This window comes from Gymnoscopelus braueri (assembly GCF_963280865.1).
Source record: "Gymnoscopelus braueri genome assembly, chromosome: 5".
Lineage (NCBI taxonomy): Eukaryota > Metazoa > Chordata > Actinopteri > Myctophiformes > Myctophidae > Gymnoscopelus > Gymnoscopelus braueri.
This window is the reverse complement of record NC_137606.1, coordinates 7357627-7371177: the sequence shown is the minus strand read 5'-3', so window position 1 is coordinate 7371177 and position 13551 is coordinate 7357627. Positions and strand designations below refer to the sequence as shown.

Below are 13551 nucleotides of genomic sequence, written 5' to 3'. Positions count from 1 at the left end.
TATTTATTTTACCACCCTGTCTGTAGGAACTTAGGACTATACCATTAACACACTATTATTATACGTCGAGAGATATGTAAAAAAAATACACCATCTCAGCCTATTTCATACTTCATGGTGACTTGCACGGCCAACATGTTGTGTGAGCTTGTAAATCTGCTATTTCTCAGAAAAGATGTCATGTCATTCATGTATGCACATGACACTAGCACTGACACATCATGACATTTTACTTGACGATTGTCGTAGAAATAATTGCGATTAACTATTTTATGTTTTATGTGTTTTTTCCACTGAGCATTGGAAGATAAAAATTGCATTTCTGTTCTGGCTAGTTAGAAAATGTAGATATACACGTATATATAATATATAAATGTATTAAATGTATATATAAATGTATTAAAGAAATTAACATGGAAACGATTATGAGAATTATGCCAAAACAATTATGATTAAGCGATAATGTAAGAATTGTGACAGGCCTAATTGGTATCAAGTGGCTGTTGCAGGTGAAAACCAAAACAAAACAGCCATATTGGATTTAGGGATGGGTCCGAATAATCAAATTTAAAAAAGAAAAATGTAAGGGGCATGGTCGAATATTCGAATAATCGGTAACAATAGAATTATAGTAATCAATTTTCATTTTGGTGACTTTTACACCTCCCTAATTGGTTTGAGACAAAGCAAGACGCTGCTGGCACACATGACACAGTGTGACAGTCACAGCGATCGACAGCCCAACGACCACATAGCGTCTCTGTCGGGTGGAAACCTCATATTATGTCCAAAAACACTTCACCTCTTCAGGATTCAAATCGAAAAATAGCAAAAGTAGCAGATCTACAAGCGTCGTTTCGAGCTTGCCGATCTGCTACTCTTGATGCTTTTTTGTGACGCTGTAGTATGATCAAATAGGGCGTTCATTTAGGAAAACACACGCACAAAGTTAGAATATGGAGATAAGAGGTTGCCCGTCAGTAGAACTGGCTCCAACAGATTTGCACAGCCTGCAGAGACACCCCGCACTAAAAAAAGAAAAACCTAAACACATTGCATGAAAGAGCCCTGCAGTCCCTTCCAGCTCTGCTTAGCCCTGCACTCTGCTTTATTGCTTAACAAATCACAGAATGCACACTGTAGTTAGTACATTTGCATTACATGGATTTGTGCATGTCAGCAGCAACACGCGATAACATATTTTATCCTGTATCTGTATCACAGACTCACACACTGAAAAAATACACACGCTAGCGCGCATGCACACACTCACACTCACACACACACACACACACACTCAAACGCACACAGACTCGTGTGCCCCCCTTCTCTTTCTCTCACACACACACACATCTTTGTATTACTATACTTGTGAGGACATCAACATTTTGGGACAGTGATGATTATGAATGCAATTTTTAACCCTAAAACCGAAAATAGCCAATCTACAACATCGTCTATTTTCTGTACGCAACACAGCCACACAACTAAGGTAAATATCAGACATAACTCTTAATACAAGTAAGACGCGCGAACGCGGGAAGCGAACGCAGCTTGAAAATAACAATAAGAAGAATAGAAAGGAATGAGCAATTGTACAGAAGTGGGTGTCAGCAGCAAGAAGAAAATGTAATACCTAACCAAATCATGTTCACCCATAAAACAACCATTTATCTTGTGAGGACCAGGGAAATTGTCCTCACAATGTCCATTTCTCAAATGACATTATACTTGTGGGGACACTTGGCTCTCACAGGGATACTAGTAATACAAGCGTGCGTGCGTGCGCGCACACACACACACACACACACACACACACACACACACACACACACACTAATGTCAGGCCAAATGTTATGTGCTGGGGGACAGGAGATGGTTACACAAGCATGTTTACAGCACCACTTCCTGTGACCAAACCCCGAGAGCATCATCTCTTGCTCACACAAGCAAACATGCAGGGTTTTCCCAAAGCTACGCTATGTGAAAACGTTGTCACTTATATGACCACGTCATGAATTAATTAAAATGCTAAACAGGAGTTAAACTCCATGGGATTATGCGGTGCTGCTGTGATTTAACCCATTTAGACCGGGGCCATATCTGTGTCATTTTATAGATTTCTTTGGCTACTCAAAAATAGCAGATCTACAAGCTTGTAGCGCGACACCGAGTGCCGCGCTACAAGCTTGTAGATCTGCTATTGTTGGGGGGGGAAAAAATGTGATCTTTGAATATATATATACATTTCTAACTCAAATCTTTGCTTCTGGGGGGGTCCCTGGAACAAAATATTTTGAGATGGGGGTCCGTGGACAAATACATCATTTTGGTGGTCCTTGACATGAAAAAGTTTGAGAACCACTGATATAGCAACATAAGTAAAAAAGAAAAGAAAAAAACTGTTAGGATTTAGAAGACACTTGTAGAATCTCCAAACGCAAAGATTCGAGTTTTTTTTGCTTTTAAAAGAATATATACATATTAAAAGATGTGCATCAAATGTTCAAGATTTTTCAAAAAAATAGCAGATATACAAGCTCTGCTATTTTTGAATAGCCCAAAGTGTAAAATAATGGTTTAAGTGGTTACACAGACGTGTTCCTGGTTTCAATGGGTTAATGTGAAGTAAAAACTCTTTAAATTATGCAGACGGTAAAATATGCACAGCAAAACATGCAAAACTTAGATGTTGCCATTAAAAGACTAGCTAAAATGGCGTTCATACAATGCAATGCCATGCAGATGGAGGATTCTTATTTTAGCTTAAGGCAGTGGTTCTCAAACATTTTCATGTCAAGGACCCCAAAATGTATATGTATTTGGCTGCGGACCCCCATCTGAAAAGATTTTGTGCCAGGGAACTCTCTCTCCCAAGGACCCTTGGGGGTCCCCGGACCCCATTTTCAGAACCAATGGCCTAAGGAACATACTGTAGCACTATAGTCAGTGGCATGCCTTATCTACAAGCTCTGCTATTTTCACTGACTGTTGGCCTATTCCATGCTCAGAATAGGGATACTAGGGTTCAAACAACACCGTTTTAACCAATTAAAACCGGGAACGCATCTGTGTAACCACTTAAACCATTATTTTATACTTTACTTTGGCTATTCAAAAATAGCAGATCTACAAGTTCATGACGGGGCACCGAGTGCCGCGTCATGAACTTGTAGATCTGCAACAAAAAAATATATCTTAAACATTTTAGCAAATCTTTGAAAATACCGTATATATATATTTTAAAGCAAACATTTTTAACTCAAATCTTTGCTTCTGGGGGTCCCTGGCGGCCAAATACATATGTAAAAATGTTTTATAGGGGGTTTGATAAGAGGAGTAATATTAAGCTCGAGTCAAACCTAATATACGCACCTCTTCACACAGCTCCAGTAGCCTCTTATGTTGGAAAAACTCCACTGATTTATCAATGTAATTTGGGTGTTTGGTTACATTTTTATGGTTTTCGCTGACATTAGGGTTTTGTGTGTCAGAACCTCAGACACAATTTTCCTTTTCACCTGCTTTGTAAACAGCTGTGCCTCAACGTGCCCACTGTGAGCTTCTCACTGGCGGGTCGAAGTAATCAATACTTGTGGGGTGTTAGGTGTGTGATATCTTTTTTTATGGATCTTAGTATCTTACCAGCGGCAAGATGCATCCACCGACACCGTTCCATCCACAGGCTGTTGAGAGCAACCGTTTCATGAATTGCGACAGTTTCCTTACATAGATAAACTTTTCGCTGTTGTCATGTGAACGTTTTTTAAACTTTCACAGAGCGAGTTAAGTTTATGTGGCAAAGGGAGGAGTAAATCTCCCCTGTGCTGCAGGGAGCGCAGAGCCAGCGTGAAAGTTCTGTCTCAGTGTGGCCAGTGCCACACACACACAGACGTGTGCACACGGACACCGACATATACACTTCCTCGCTCCCTCTCCTTCTGAAAAATGTTACCTACCAATTAAATGTTCTGTATTGTGACTGTGCATTTACTTAAATATTAACTTACAAAACATGTATTTATTTTTAATTCAGATTTTAATTTCTTTGAGCACATTCAGGAAAGCAACTGGCAACCCTTCCAAATCCTTTGACTACCCCTCTGGGGGGTCGCGACTCCCAGGTTGAGAACCACTGTTAAACCCTCCAGACTCCAGTAAACTGGACCGAGTTGGCTCTGTACTTGGACCGCTTTGTTTTCCGTCTGCACCAAATCTACAAGCTTGTACATCGGCAATTATTTCTTCCGAATGATCCCCCCAGAATATGGATGCTGGGGTTCAAGTGGTTCTGGTGCATAGGTGCATCTGGTAGCCAGGTAGCAAATGTTGAAAATATGGTACACCCAACCCGACCCGATGTGCAGTGCTTCTGGCTTTGCCAGGAACACAATTGTTTGGCATAACACCTAATTTGGGGAGAAAATTAAGAAAGATTAAAAAAAATGGTGAAACAAAGAAAGGAGAACAAGAAAAGAAAATATGCCACACACACACACACACACACACACACACACACACACAGATGGCAGATGTTTAGAAACTGGGCAGAAGCTCACTATTGCCAAATTAGGGGACATGCAAGTCAGAGCCAATGGGAAAAGTATTTTGTAAGTGGACACCAGCTGTTGCCCAATGGTCTTCCATGCATGGATGGTTTCATTACTCTGTGTGTGTGTGTGTGTGTGTGTGTGTGTGTGTGTGTGTGTGTGTGTGTGTGTGTGTGTGTGTGTGTGTGTGTGTGTGTGTGTGTGTGTGTGTGTGTGTGTGTGTGTGTGTGTGTGTGTGTGTGTGTGTGTGTGTGTGTGTGTGTGTGTGTGTGTGTGTGTTGTACCACTACCATTTCCCATGATGTTTTCTTTTGTCCAGTGATTCTCAATCTTTTTTTTAATTTCAAGCACCCCCAGTTTGATACGCAATAGTCCAGGGGTCTTCAATGTTTTCCAGGCCAAGGACCCCTTAGCTGAGAGAGAGGTGAAGCAGGGACCACTACATACTGTTATAAGGTTGTGTTGCAGATTAAACTTGTTCATAGACTTCATAGATAGCTTCATAGACTTGTTTGACTTGTTTGACAGCACTGTCAACAGTGTTGTGTAAATTAATGTCGTTGTTTACACTTCTTTTCTATTAATATGTTGGATTCATGTTAATGTATATCTTCAGACATTAAACCCTCAATACTTAGTAATCTTGAACGTTGGCTCTGTACTTGGTCTGCTCTTGTTTCCCTCTACACCAAACCTCTTTGCAAAAAATAGCCGATCGGATCTATAAGCTCAAATATTGTGCTTAATGTGTGCTTGTAGATCTGCAATTTTCAGCTAATGTTCCCCTCAGAATAGTGATGCAAGGGTTCAAGTGGTTAGTGTAAAATAAAAAAGAGGGTAAGACTGCATATTAAGGTTGGGTCTATAATGTGTTATACTAAACTAATAACAGCCCTAAAGCCATTTCAAAAGATTTGTTTTCTTATGTGGCACTCTTATAGCCTGGGGGAGGAAACTGGCAGCACTGAGGAGAGTGGCCAGTAATCTCACCACCTACTAGTCTACAGGTCCACAGTGTCATGGAGTACGTCTCAATCAAGCTGATTGATTGCTCCATCTTGGCCTACTTGACGACATCCATCCAAAAGAAGGCCCTCAAAATAATTGGAGTGGACCAGCACTCTGCCATTACAAAAGGTCTCCATCCCTAGCCTTATCCATGGAAGACAGGTTGCACACCCAACACTGCCCCACAGACCTCCAGGTTATACTCCCTCCATCATACACACCAGACAGTGATTTATTTTAAAAATTAAGATTAGACACAAACAAACAAACAGACACAGGGATGGACAGGGGCTTGTGGCGACAATAATAATAGCGGTAAAATGTGTGGTGTAAATCAGGGGTCTTCAATGTGTTCAGCCCAAGGACCCCCTAGTTGAGAGAGATGAAGCAGAGACCCCCTCTACATTGTATAAAATTTAGTTTCAGATTAAACTTTTTTTCTTCTCTTTTTTCCCTCTACACCTATACCTCTTTGCCAAAAAATAGCAGATCTACAAGATCACAACGCCTCACCGCACGAGGCGTTGTGATCTTGTAGATCTGCTATTTTTGGCTAAAGTTCTCTTCGGGATAGGGATGCTGGGGTTCAAGTTAAGGAGAAAAATAAAAGATATCACACAAAGATTTTGGCGGACCCCCTGTAGTAATTCTGAGGACCCCCTAGGGGTCCCGGACCCCCTGTTGAAGACCCCTGGTGTAAATAATAAATATACTGTCCAAACAGTTCAATGATATCGTCTCTGTCTGGGGTGGAATTGGAAAACCTCATATGTCCAAAACTGTTGCTTTTCAGGATTCAAATTCAAAAACAGCAAAAGTAGCAGATCTACAAGCTCAAAATGTGTCGCACCGCATTTTGAGCTTGTAGATCTGCTACTTTTGATGACTTTGTGTGACGCTGTAGTGTTATCAAGTAGGACATTCATTTACAAAAAAAATAAATAAAAGTTAAAATATAGAGATAAGAGGTTTCTGCCCGCCAACAGCGATATTCAACCACGTTGGAGGCACAGGAGCCGCTGCATAGATAGGCAACATAACAGCGGACACGGTTGATTGAAGTCGACCCCAAGTTCTCAAGAGCTTCTTCTACTCTTCCGTAATAATCTCAAAGGTCTAACTACAGAGTGGAATCACTGACGTGGACAAAAAAGGATCCAATTAATTCCAGTTCCGTCCAATAAGTGGTGGCAATGCCCACTGCAGCTGGGAACTTGACTCTGCTGTGAACATTTTTTTTTAAATCTTTTTCAAAGTGGTGCCAAAGCTACTTTGTAGCCAACACTGAATTATGCATCATGTGAATTGACTATGTTGGGGTTCAAAAGTGCAAATCGCAACAAGAGAGAGAGAGAGAGAGAGAGAGAGCAGCATGAGTCTAGTGTTACGACCCAAAAAAAGAAACCTTCCCCAGACTCAGTGGGGAGTCTCACATGGTAGTTCAAAGCAGCCAGGAGGTGATATACGGCAGCAGGAACAGTCTAGACGGGGGCCAATGGAGACAGCGGCATGGCTACAACGTAACCAGTGGTGGAAAAAGTAATCAAATGTTTTACTTAAGTAAAAGTATCAATTCTGCAATGTAGAAGTACTCTGTTACAAGTAAAAGACCAGAATTCAAAATTTACTTGAGTAAAAGTACAAAAGTATTGGTATCAAAATGTACTTGAAGTACCAAAAGTTAAAGTGCAAAAATGTTTGAAAACGCGTTGTGAGCTTGTAGATCGGCTATTTTCAAATAGCCTAGGCATAAAATAGGGCTTAAGTGGTTAATGTATGTTTTAATTTATCGTGAAATTGTCCTCCGTCATACACTATAGGATGAATTGGCTTTTTTTGTTGAGCTGCAAATTCATTACCACTTAAATCCCCTATACTTGATAAAACAGACCTGTAAAGAGTGCATATGGTGCACTCTTATTTCACTCTACACAGATCGATTCGCCATAAATAGCAGATCTACAAGCTCACAGCGCTTTAAACGCGCTGTGAGCTTGTAGATCGGCTTTTTATGGCGAACGTTCCTCCCAGAATAGGGATGCTGGGGGTTCAAGTCGTTAAACAAAAGTGCCATTTTAAGTTTTAAGCATATTTTGATTATCGCGATAGTATCGTTAATCGCAATGAATTTGGTCACAATAATCGTGACATGTAACTTTCATATCCTCACCATCCCTACTGGATGGTGAGGATATGGATACATCAGGTCAGTGGTTCTCACACTTTTTAAGTTTCAAGGACCCCCAGTTTGGTATGCATTATGCAATTAGGTAGAGTTATGGGGGGAACCAAATGGACCCTTACCGGTCCATTTGGTTCCATATGTACACTCCCGGGAGTTAATACAGACCTGTAAAGGTTCATTTGTACACTGGAGTTGAAGACCTGTACTGTATGTATCTGTATAGTGGGGTCCACTTGGTTCCTTATCCATTATTTAGCACCCCTGGGGGTCCCCGGGACCCACTTTGAGAAGCACTGCATTAGGTAATGACTTTTGTAGACCTAATGTACTACATGTGCTGAATCCCAGAGTGCTAGAAGGAGGTTTTCATCTATTGGTGTGAAAAAAAAAAAAAAAAAAAGAAGAAAAGTTTGAAATAACGTCCCATTTTTTACTCCAAAAACCAAATAAATCAGATTTTTGTACTTAGAATAGGCCTTTACCCCTTAGCCAAAACAAATCCCACATATATGATCCTAGTGATGTGTTGATCTATGTTCATGATATAGCGTTATAGCCTAATAGGCTACAGTCGCAGTAGTATAAACTAAGGCTGTAATCTCACAACGCAATAATATAGCTGAGGAAATAGGAAATCCTATTTAAATGTGAGTTTTCACAGTAACCAAGGGGAGGTGCCAGCATCATCACTTTCATGGCAATTTATGGAAGTATTGAAACCTACAGTTTAGTTGTGATGAGCGACTCTGGAACGCGTGAAGAACATCTACCATCTTCATTAACAAGCTCTGAGTGAGAATCTATTCTGGGCTTTTCCCTAAAGACCCAATATGTCTCTGAGATGTGTTAAAGGCAGGGTAACAGATAATTTTCATGCTGAATATTCAAATAATGTGGGCAGATAGTGCGTCGCTTCATGCCACACTATGAGCTTGTAGATCTGCTAGTTTTGAAAAATCATGAAAATGTGTGCAAATCTTTGAGCAGATATATATTTTCAAGCGAAAATTTTTAACTCAAATCTTTGCTTCTGGAGGTCCCTGGAACAGAATATATTTTAGATGGGGGTACGCACTCAGCCAAATACATAATCATTTTGAGGGTCCTTGACTCTGGGGGCTTGTAAACAAACGACGGCCACGTCACTATGACAACATAACCATAAACAAGCCACGGCCACGTCACTATGACTCATTGTGACATCATCAAAACTTCTCATCTTATCCTATCCTATCTTCTTTATATTCAAATTGGCTAATGGGAGGACCGCATGGTGGGCCGGCGGACCACGTCGTCACGATTATGTCACTATGACTCAGCCATAAACATAAGGAGTTCCCAATGCAGCTACGCCCAAATATGGAGTGTGTTGTCTAACCTCAATGCGTCGTCATGGCATCAGGCGCAAACGAATCACTCAGCTCCATACAGAACAGTATATGGGCACAAAAGGGCTGCATTGCCCATATATGGGCAAATACTGATGACATCAGGGATCTCCATATATGGGCATATATGGGCATAAAAGAGACAAGGACTGACAGATGTAGAGATCTCCATACATGGGCAATGTCAACCGCTACCTTTAATCTATAGGCTGGTTATTATTATAGGTGATGCAAATGTGATGGATCAATCACTGCAATTGCATTTATTTAACAATTTCAAGAAGGTAATAGACCCCTTAACAGACGACGTCACACTGGTTGCAAGTGTCATACTGGTTGCAAATGGAACCCATTCTGTCAGGTCTCGCTAGGGCGCACAGCACTAGCCAACACACAAGAGGGGGTTGGGGTGTGCTGAAACCAGCGCACCCCGAAACAGGTTGAGAATTGATTGCATGAAACAATCACCTGTGCATCCAGTCTCAATGTTGGCAAACAAATAATTGGTCTATTATTCTATGCTGCATGACTGAATGAATGTTTACAAAATGTTATTAAATGTTGATGAATATGATTTATTTGTTTGTGTATGATCACAGCGGTTGTAGAGGTTTGGTGAGTAGAGGTGACACCTATCCTTTCCTTATGCGTTTAGCCTTCTTGTTTATGCCAGTGGTTCTAAAGTGGGGTCCGGGGACCCCCAGGGATCGTTGAGGGGGTTCCAGGGGGTCACCAGCTAAATTACGGTACTTAATATAGCATTAAGAGTTCAACTTTAACCACCTTAACCCTATATATTGGCTATTTGAAAATGGCAGATGCACATGCTTGTAGATAAGCTATTTTCAAAAAACCTTGAAAATATGTGAACAATTTGGGAGATTTTTGAAAGATTTTTAATACCGAAAAATCTTGCATGGGGGTCCCTAGCTGGTACAATTATGTTCAGATTGGGGTCAGCGGTCAAATATTGATGTGGAGGTCCGGTCATGTCATATTGTTATTACTACAGAAAGTTGCCTCAGCATCCAGTGGACAATGGCCAGGAAACTTGACTGTGCCATTCACTTATTATTGTGCTTAGTTATTGTCAGCTCTTGTCTGCGACACCGTAGTACGACCAGCTATAAATTAGGATTCACTAATACTGATCTCAAACCAGCCAGCCGGTCCAGACCGAATCCTACGCATCTCACACGCTCACACACACACACACACACACCCCAGCCATTCCAGACTGTATCCATCCTACGCACCACTAGCCCTGAAACATGACTGTCATAGCAGTCATGGATGAACTTCAACCTGGTGTTTGCTTTTTCTCCCTTTTCGGCCCGTACATCTACATAAACGTTCAGATTTCAAATATAAAGTTCTTACCCCATGGCCACGGATGTTACAATTATGTACGGGCCCTCAGAGGTACCTGTATCTTCCGTATTTTTCAATAAAACGCATTTTAATCCGATCGATGGCCATTTTCTCCGTATTTTTGACAAATGCTTTTAATTGCACAACCCTACCGGTTGGGAGGTGTATTGCACTCTGATACATGACATTATACTACAAGAAAATGGCCAACGCTCGGTTAAAAATGCTTTTTATTGAACAATACAGAAGATACGGGTACTTCTGAGGGCCCGTACATAATCATGACATCCGTTGCTTGCACTTTATATTTGAAATCTGAACGTCTATGCAGATGTACGGACCATAAAGGGAGAAAGTGCAAACACTACGTTGAAGTTCATCCATGACGGTCGTGACAGACGACCGTCGTGTATCCATGGCTAACGCATCACTTTTAACTGTGTCTGCAGCCAAACTTTATTCTGTCTCTGCCTATCTGATATGATATGATATCCCAAGTATTTTAGGTCGGTTCAAACTGTAAGAAAAGGATTAATTAATAACATATACATATATATGTATAAATAAAAAAGCACTTTACTCTTGAATGCGGTGATGAGCATGTTGCCGTCCTTGATGAGCTCTTTGATGAACTTGTTGGTTCTCTCCAGCTCCACCTCATGAGTCTTCAGCCTCTCTCTGAAGTCCGGTCCGTCCAGCAGAGAGTCCGAGAACTCCAACGTGGGCAGTCCCATTCTAACTGCTATATAATAATAACCTCAATATAAGAACTATGACATTAATAAAACGGTGTTATTCGTGTTGTTTCATGCAGCAGTGTGCCTGGGTGGTGGTGGTGTGCGGTGCGTTGTCAACTATCTAGTATCTATTTCCCCGACTACTGGAAACAAAGTTGACTCTAGAAACTTTTCCTACTCATTTTGACTTCCGCCTTTTGGATCCTTTCTTTCTCTTGTCCTCATCACAGCTGCGTGGTGGTCGCGTGACTCCTGCTGGGCACTGTTTGATCAGCATCACTGAAGGACCACCGTGTAGTGTGTGTGTGTGTGTGTGTGTGTGTGTGTGTGTGTCTCATATGAAATAATCAGTGGTGAAAAAAGTACTCAATTTTTTTACTTTAGTAAAAGTCTTCAATACTGCAATATAGAAATACTCTGTTAAAAGTAAAAGTCCGGAATTTAAACTATATTTTTGCCAAGGAAAATGAGTGGTCAATGATATTACCGTAAATAAAATACTAATGCATACTAGTCCAGTAGACACAATGGAGAACACATGCTGTGTTTTTAAAGATAGAGTGGTTTAGCCCTCATCCCTTTTAACCTTATTTTATTTTAAGACAGTAAGTAGGAAAGCTGAGAGGGAAGGCATAGATGGAGCAATTTGTAACCCATTTTAAAAAATTGCTATTGTATTATGTATTATATGTCAATTGTATTATTATTATTTCCATGACCATCTCTGCACGTTTGTCTACTTTCTATTTCACTTTTTTCACTTTCTAAATCGAAATGATGGCGTTGAACTTTTCAAAGCATTAAAGACAATCAGAGACGGTGAGAAGAATTATCATATTGACATCATCCACGTCATTACTCATACTGTAGGCTTAAACAAAGATTTTTCCAGGCCGTCATAAAGCCCATCCGCCACTGTTTGGTACAGTACCTGGTTTAGCAAGGTTTTAATACCTGACTGCAGTGTCTTTATTAGAGTGTTAACGTCAAAGGGCATTTGGGAAACCCAGCTTGTATCCTGTTAAGCAAAATCAGGTCATTCATTGGCATGGAAGACATTTTTTTATGGTTCTCTGCAGTGACGTTTCTGGGTGTTTTGGCACCCTAGGCCAGTGGTTCTCAAAGTGGGGTCTGGGGACCCCCATGGGTCCTTGAGGGGGTTCCAGGGGGTCCCCAGCAAAATTGCTTAATAGCATCAAAATATGTTTAACCACTTTGAACCTATTTTATACATCAGCATACAACAATGGACAGCATGCAGGCATCTTAATGAGGGTGCCTGTTGTGAATATGAACAGTGTGGATAATTCAATATCATGATGATGAGTGACTTGAGTAAAGAGGTGTCCAATGATAATGTAGTAGAATCAAATAATGTTGTTTTTGTTTTAAATGTATTGAAGTAAAAGTGAAAGTTGTGTCGTGGAATTCTGGATCAATCAGCAATCAATAAGGCACATAGGAGTCGAGACAATATTCTAGGTGGAGGTGGTTATGCTTTATGTACATGATATCATGGTCAGAAGTACATTAACACTCATGTCAGTGGTACGGTAGTTCTGCCTCGAGCACAGGGCAGAGATCATAGTTATACTGTAGCTGCCTGAAGAACAAACTGAACTATAACAAGATAGGCTGTACCAACAACAATAGCTATTAGGCCTAGTGGAGACATCTAGGCTCTTACAAGCTGACAAATATCATAATGTATTGTAGAAGTATTATAAGGGATGGTATAATATAAAGGTTAGATATAAGCATCCATATAACTTCTTCCTCAGTAGGATATAACTCAAGTAAAGTATAGAAGTATACCAGTAAACCACTGGTATTTCTGCATCAATTAAATCAGGGTCTTACCTATTCTGAAGAAAACTTGGAGACTGGCAAGTGGCAAGTCAGCCACTGTATACTGGCTCTAGTGTTTTTATTTTTTTAATAGAAGATTTGCCGCGGACATGGACAAGTCTTGCCAGGGACATGTCTGTCCGTGTACGGACACATTGATGACCCCTGTACTCAAATGTACTTGAGTAAAAGTAAAAAAGTATTGGTATCAAAATGTACTTAAAGTACCAAAAGTAAAAGCACTAAAATGTTTGAAAATAGCAGATCTACAAGCTCACAATGTGTCGCATCACGATGCGTTGTGAGCTTGTAGATCTGCTATTTTATAAAATAGAGCTAACGTGGTTCATGTAAGTATTTTATAATGTAATAATTGATATCTGCAAAGTAACTAAAGTTTTCAAATAATTGTAGTGGAGCAAAAGTACAATATTTGCATCTGAGATGTAGTGGAGTAGAAGTAA

General features: G+C 40.5%; 1 protein-coding gene across 1 annotated transcript in view; it reads right to left on the bottom strand.

Annotated features, from left to right (window-relative positions):
- arhgap42b (Rho GTPase activating protein 42b) overlaps positions 1 to 11376 on the bottom strand; it is a 156526-nt gene extending 145150 nt beyond the window's left edge. The window contains exon 1 of the mRNA XM_080428319.1: positions 11083 to 11376. Within this exon, the coding sequence (XP_080284445.1) occupies positions 11083 to 11236 (154 nt within the window). The 5' untranslated portion in view covers positions 11237 to 11376. The remainder of the gene's footprint in view (positions 1 to 11082) is intronic.
- Between the last annotated feature and the right edge of the window lie 2175 nt (positions 11377 to 13551).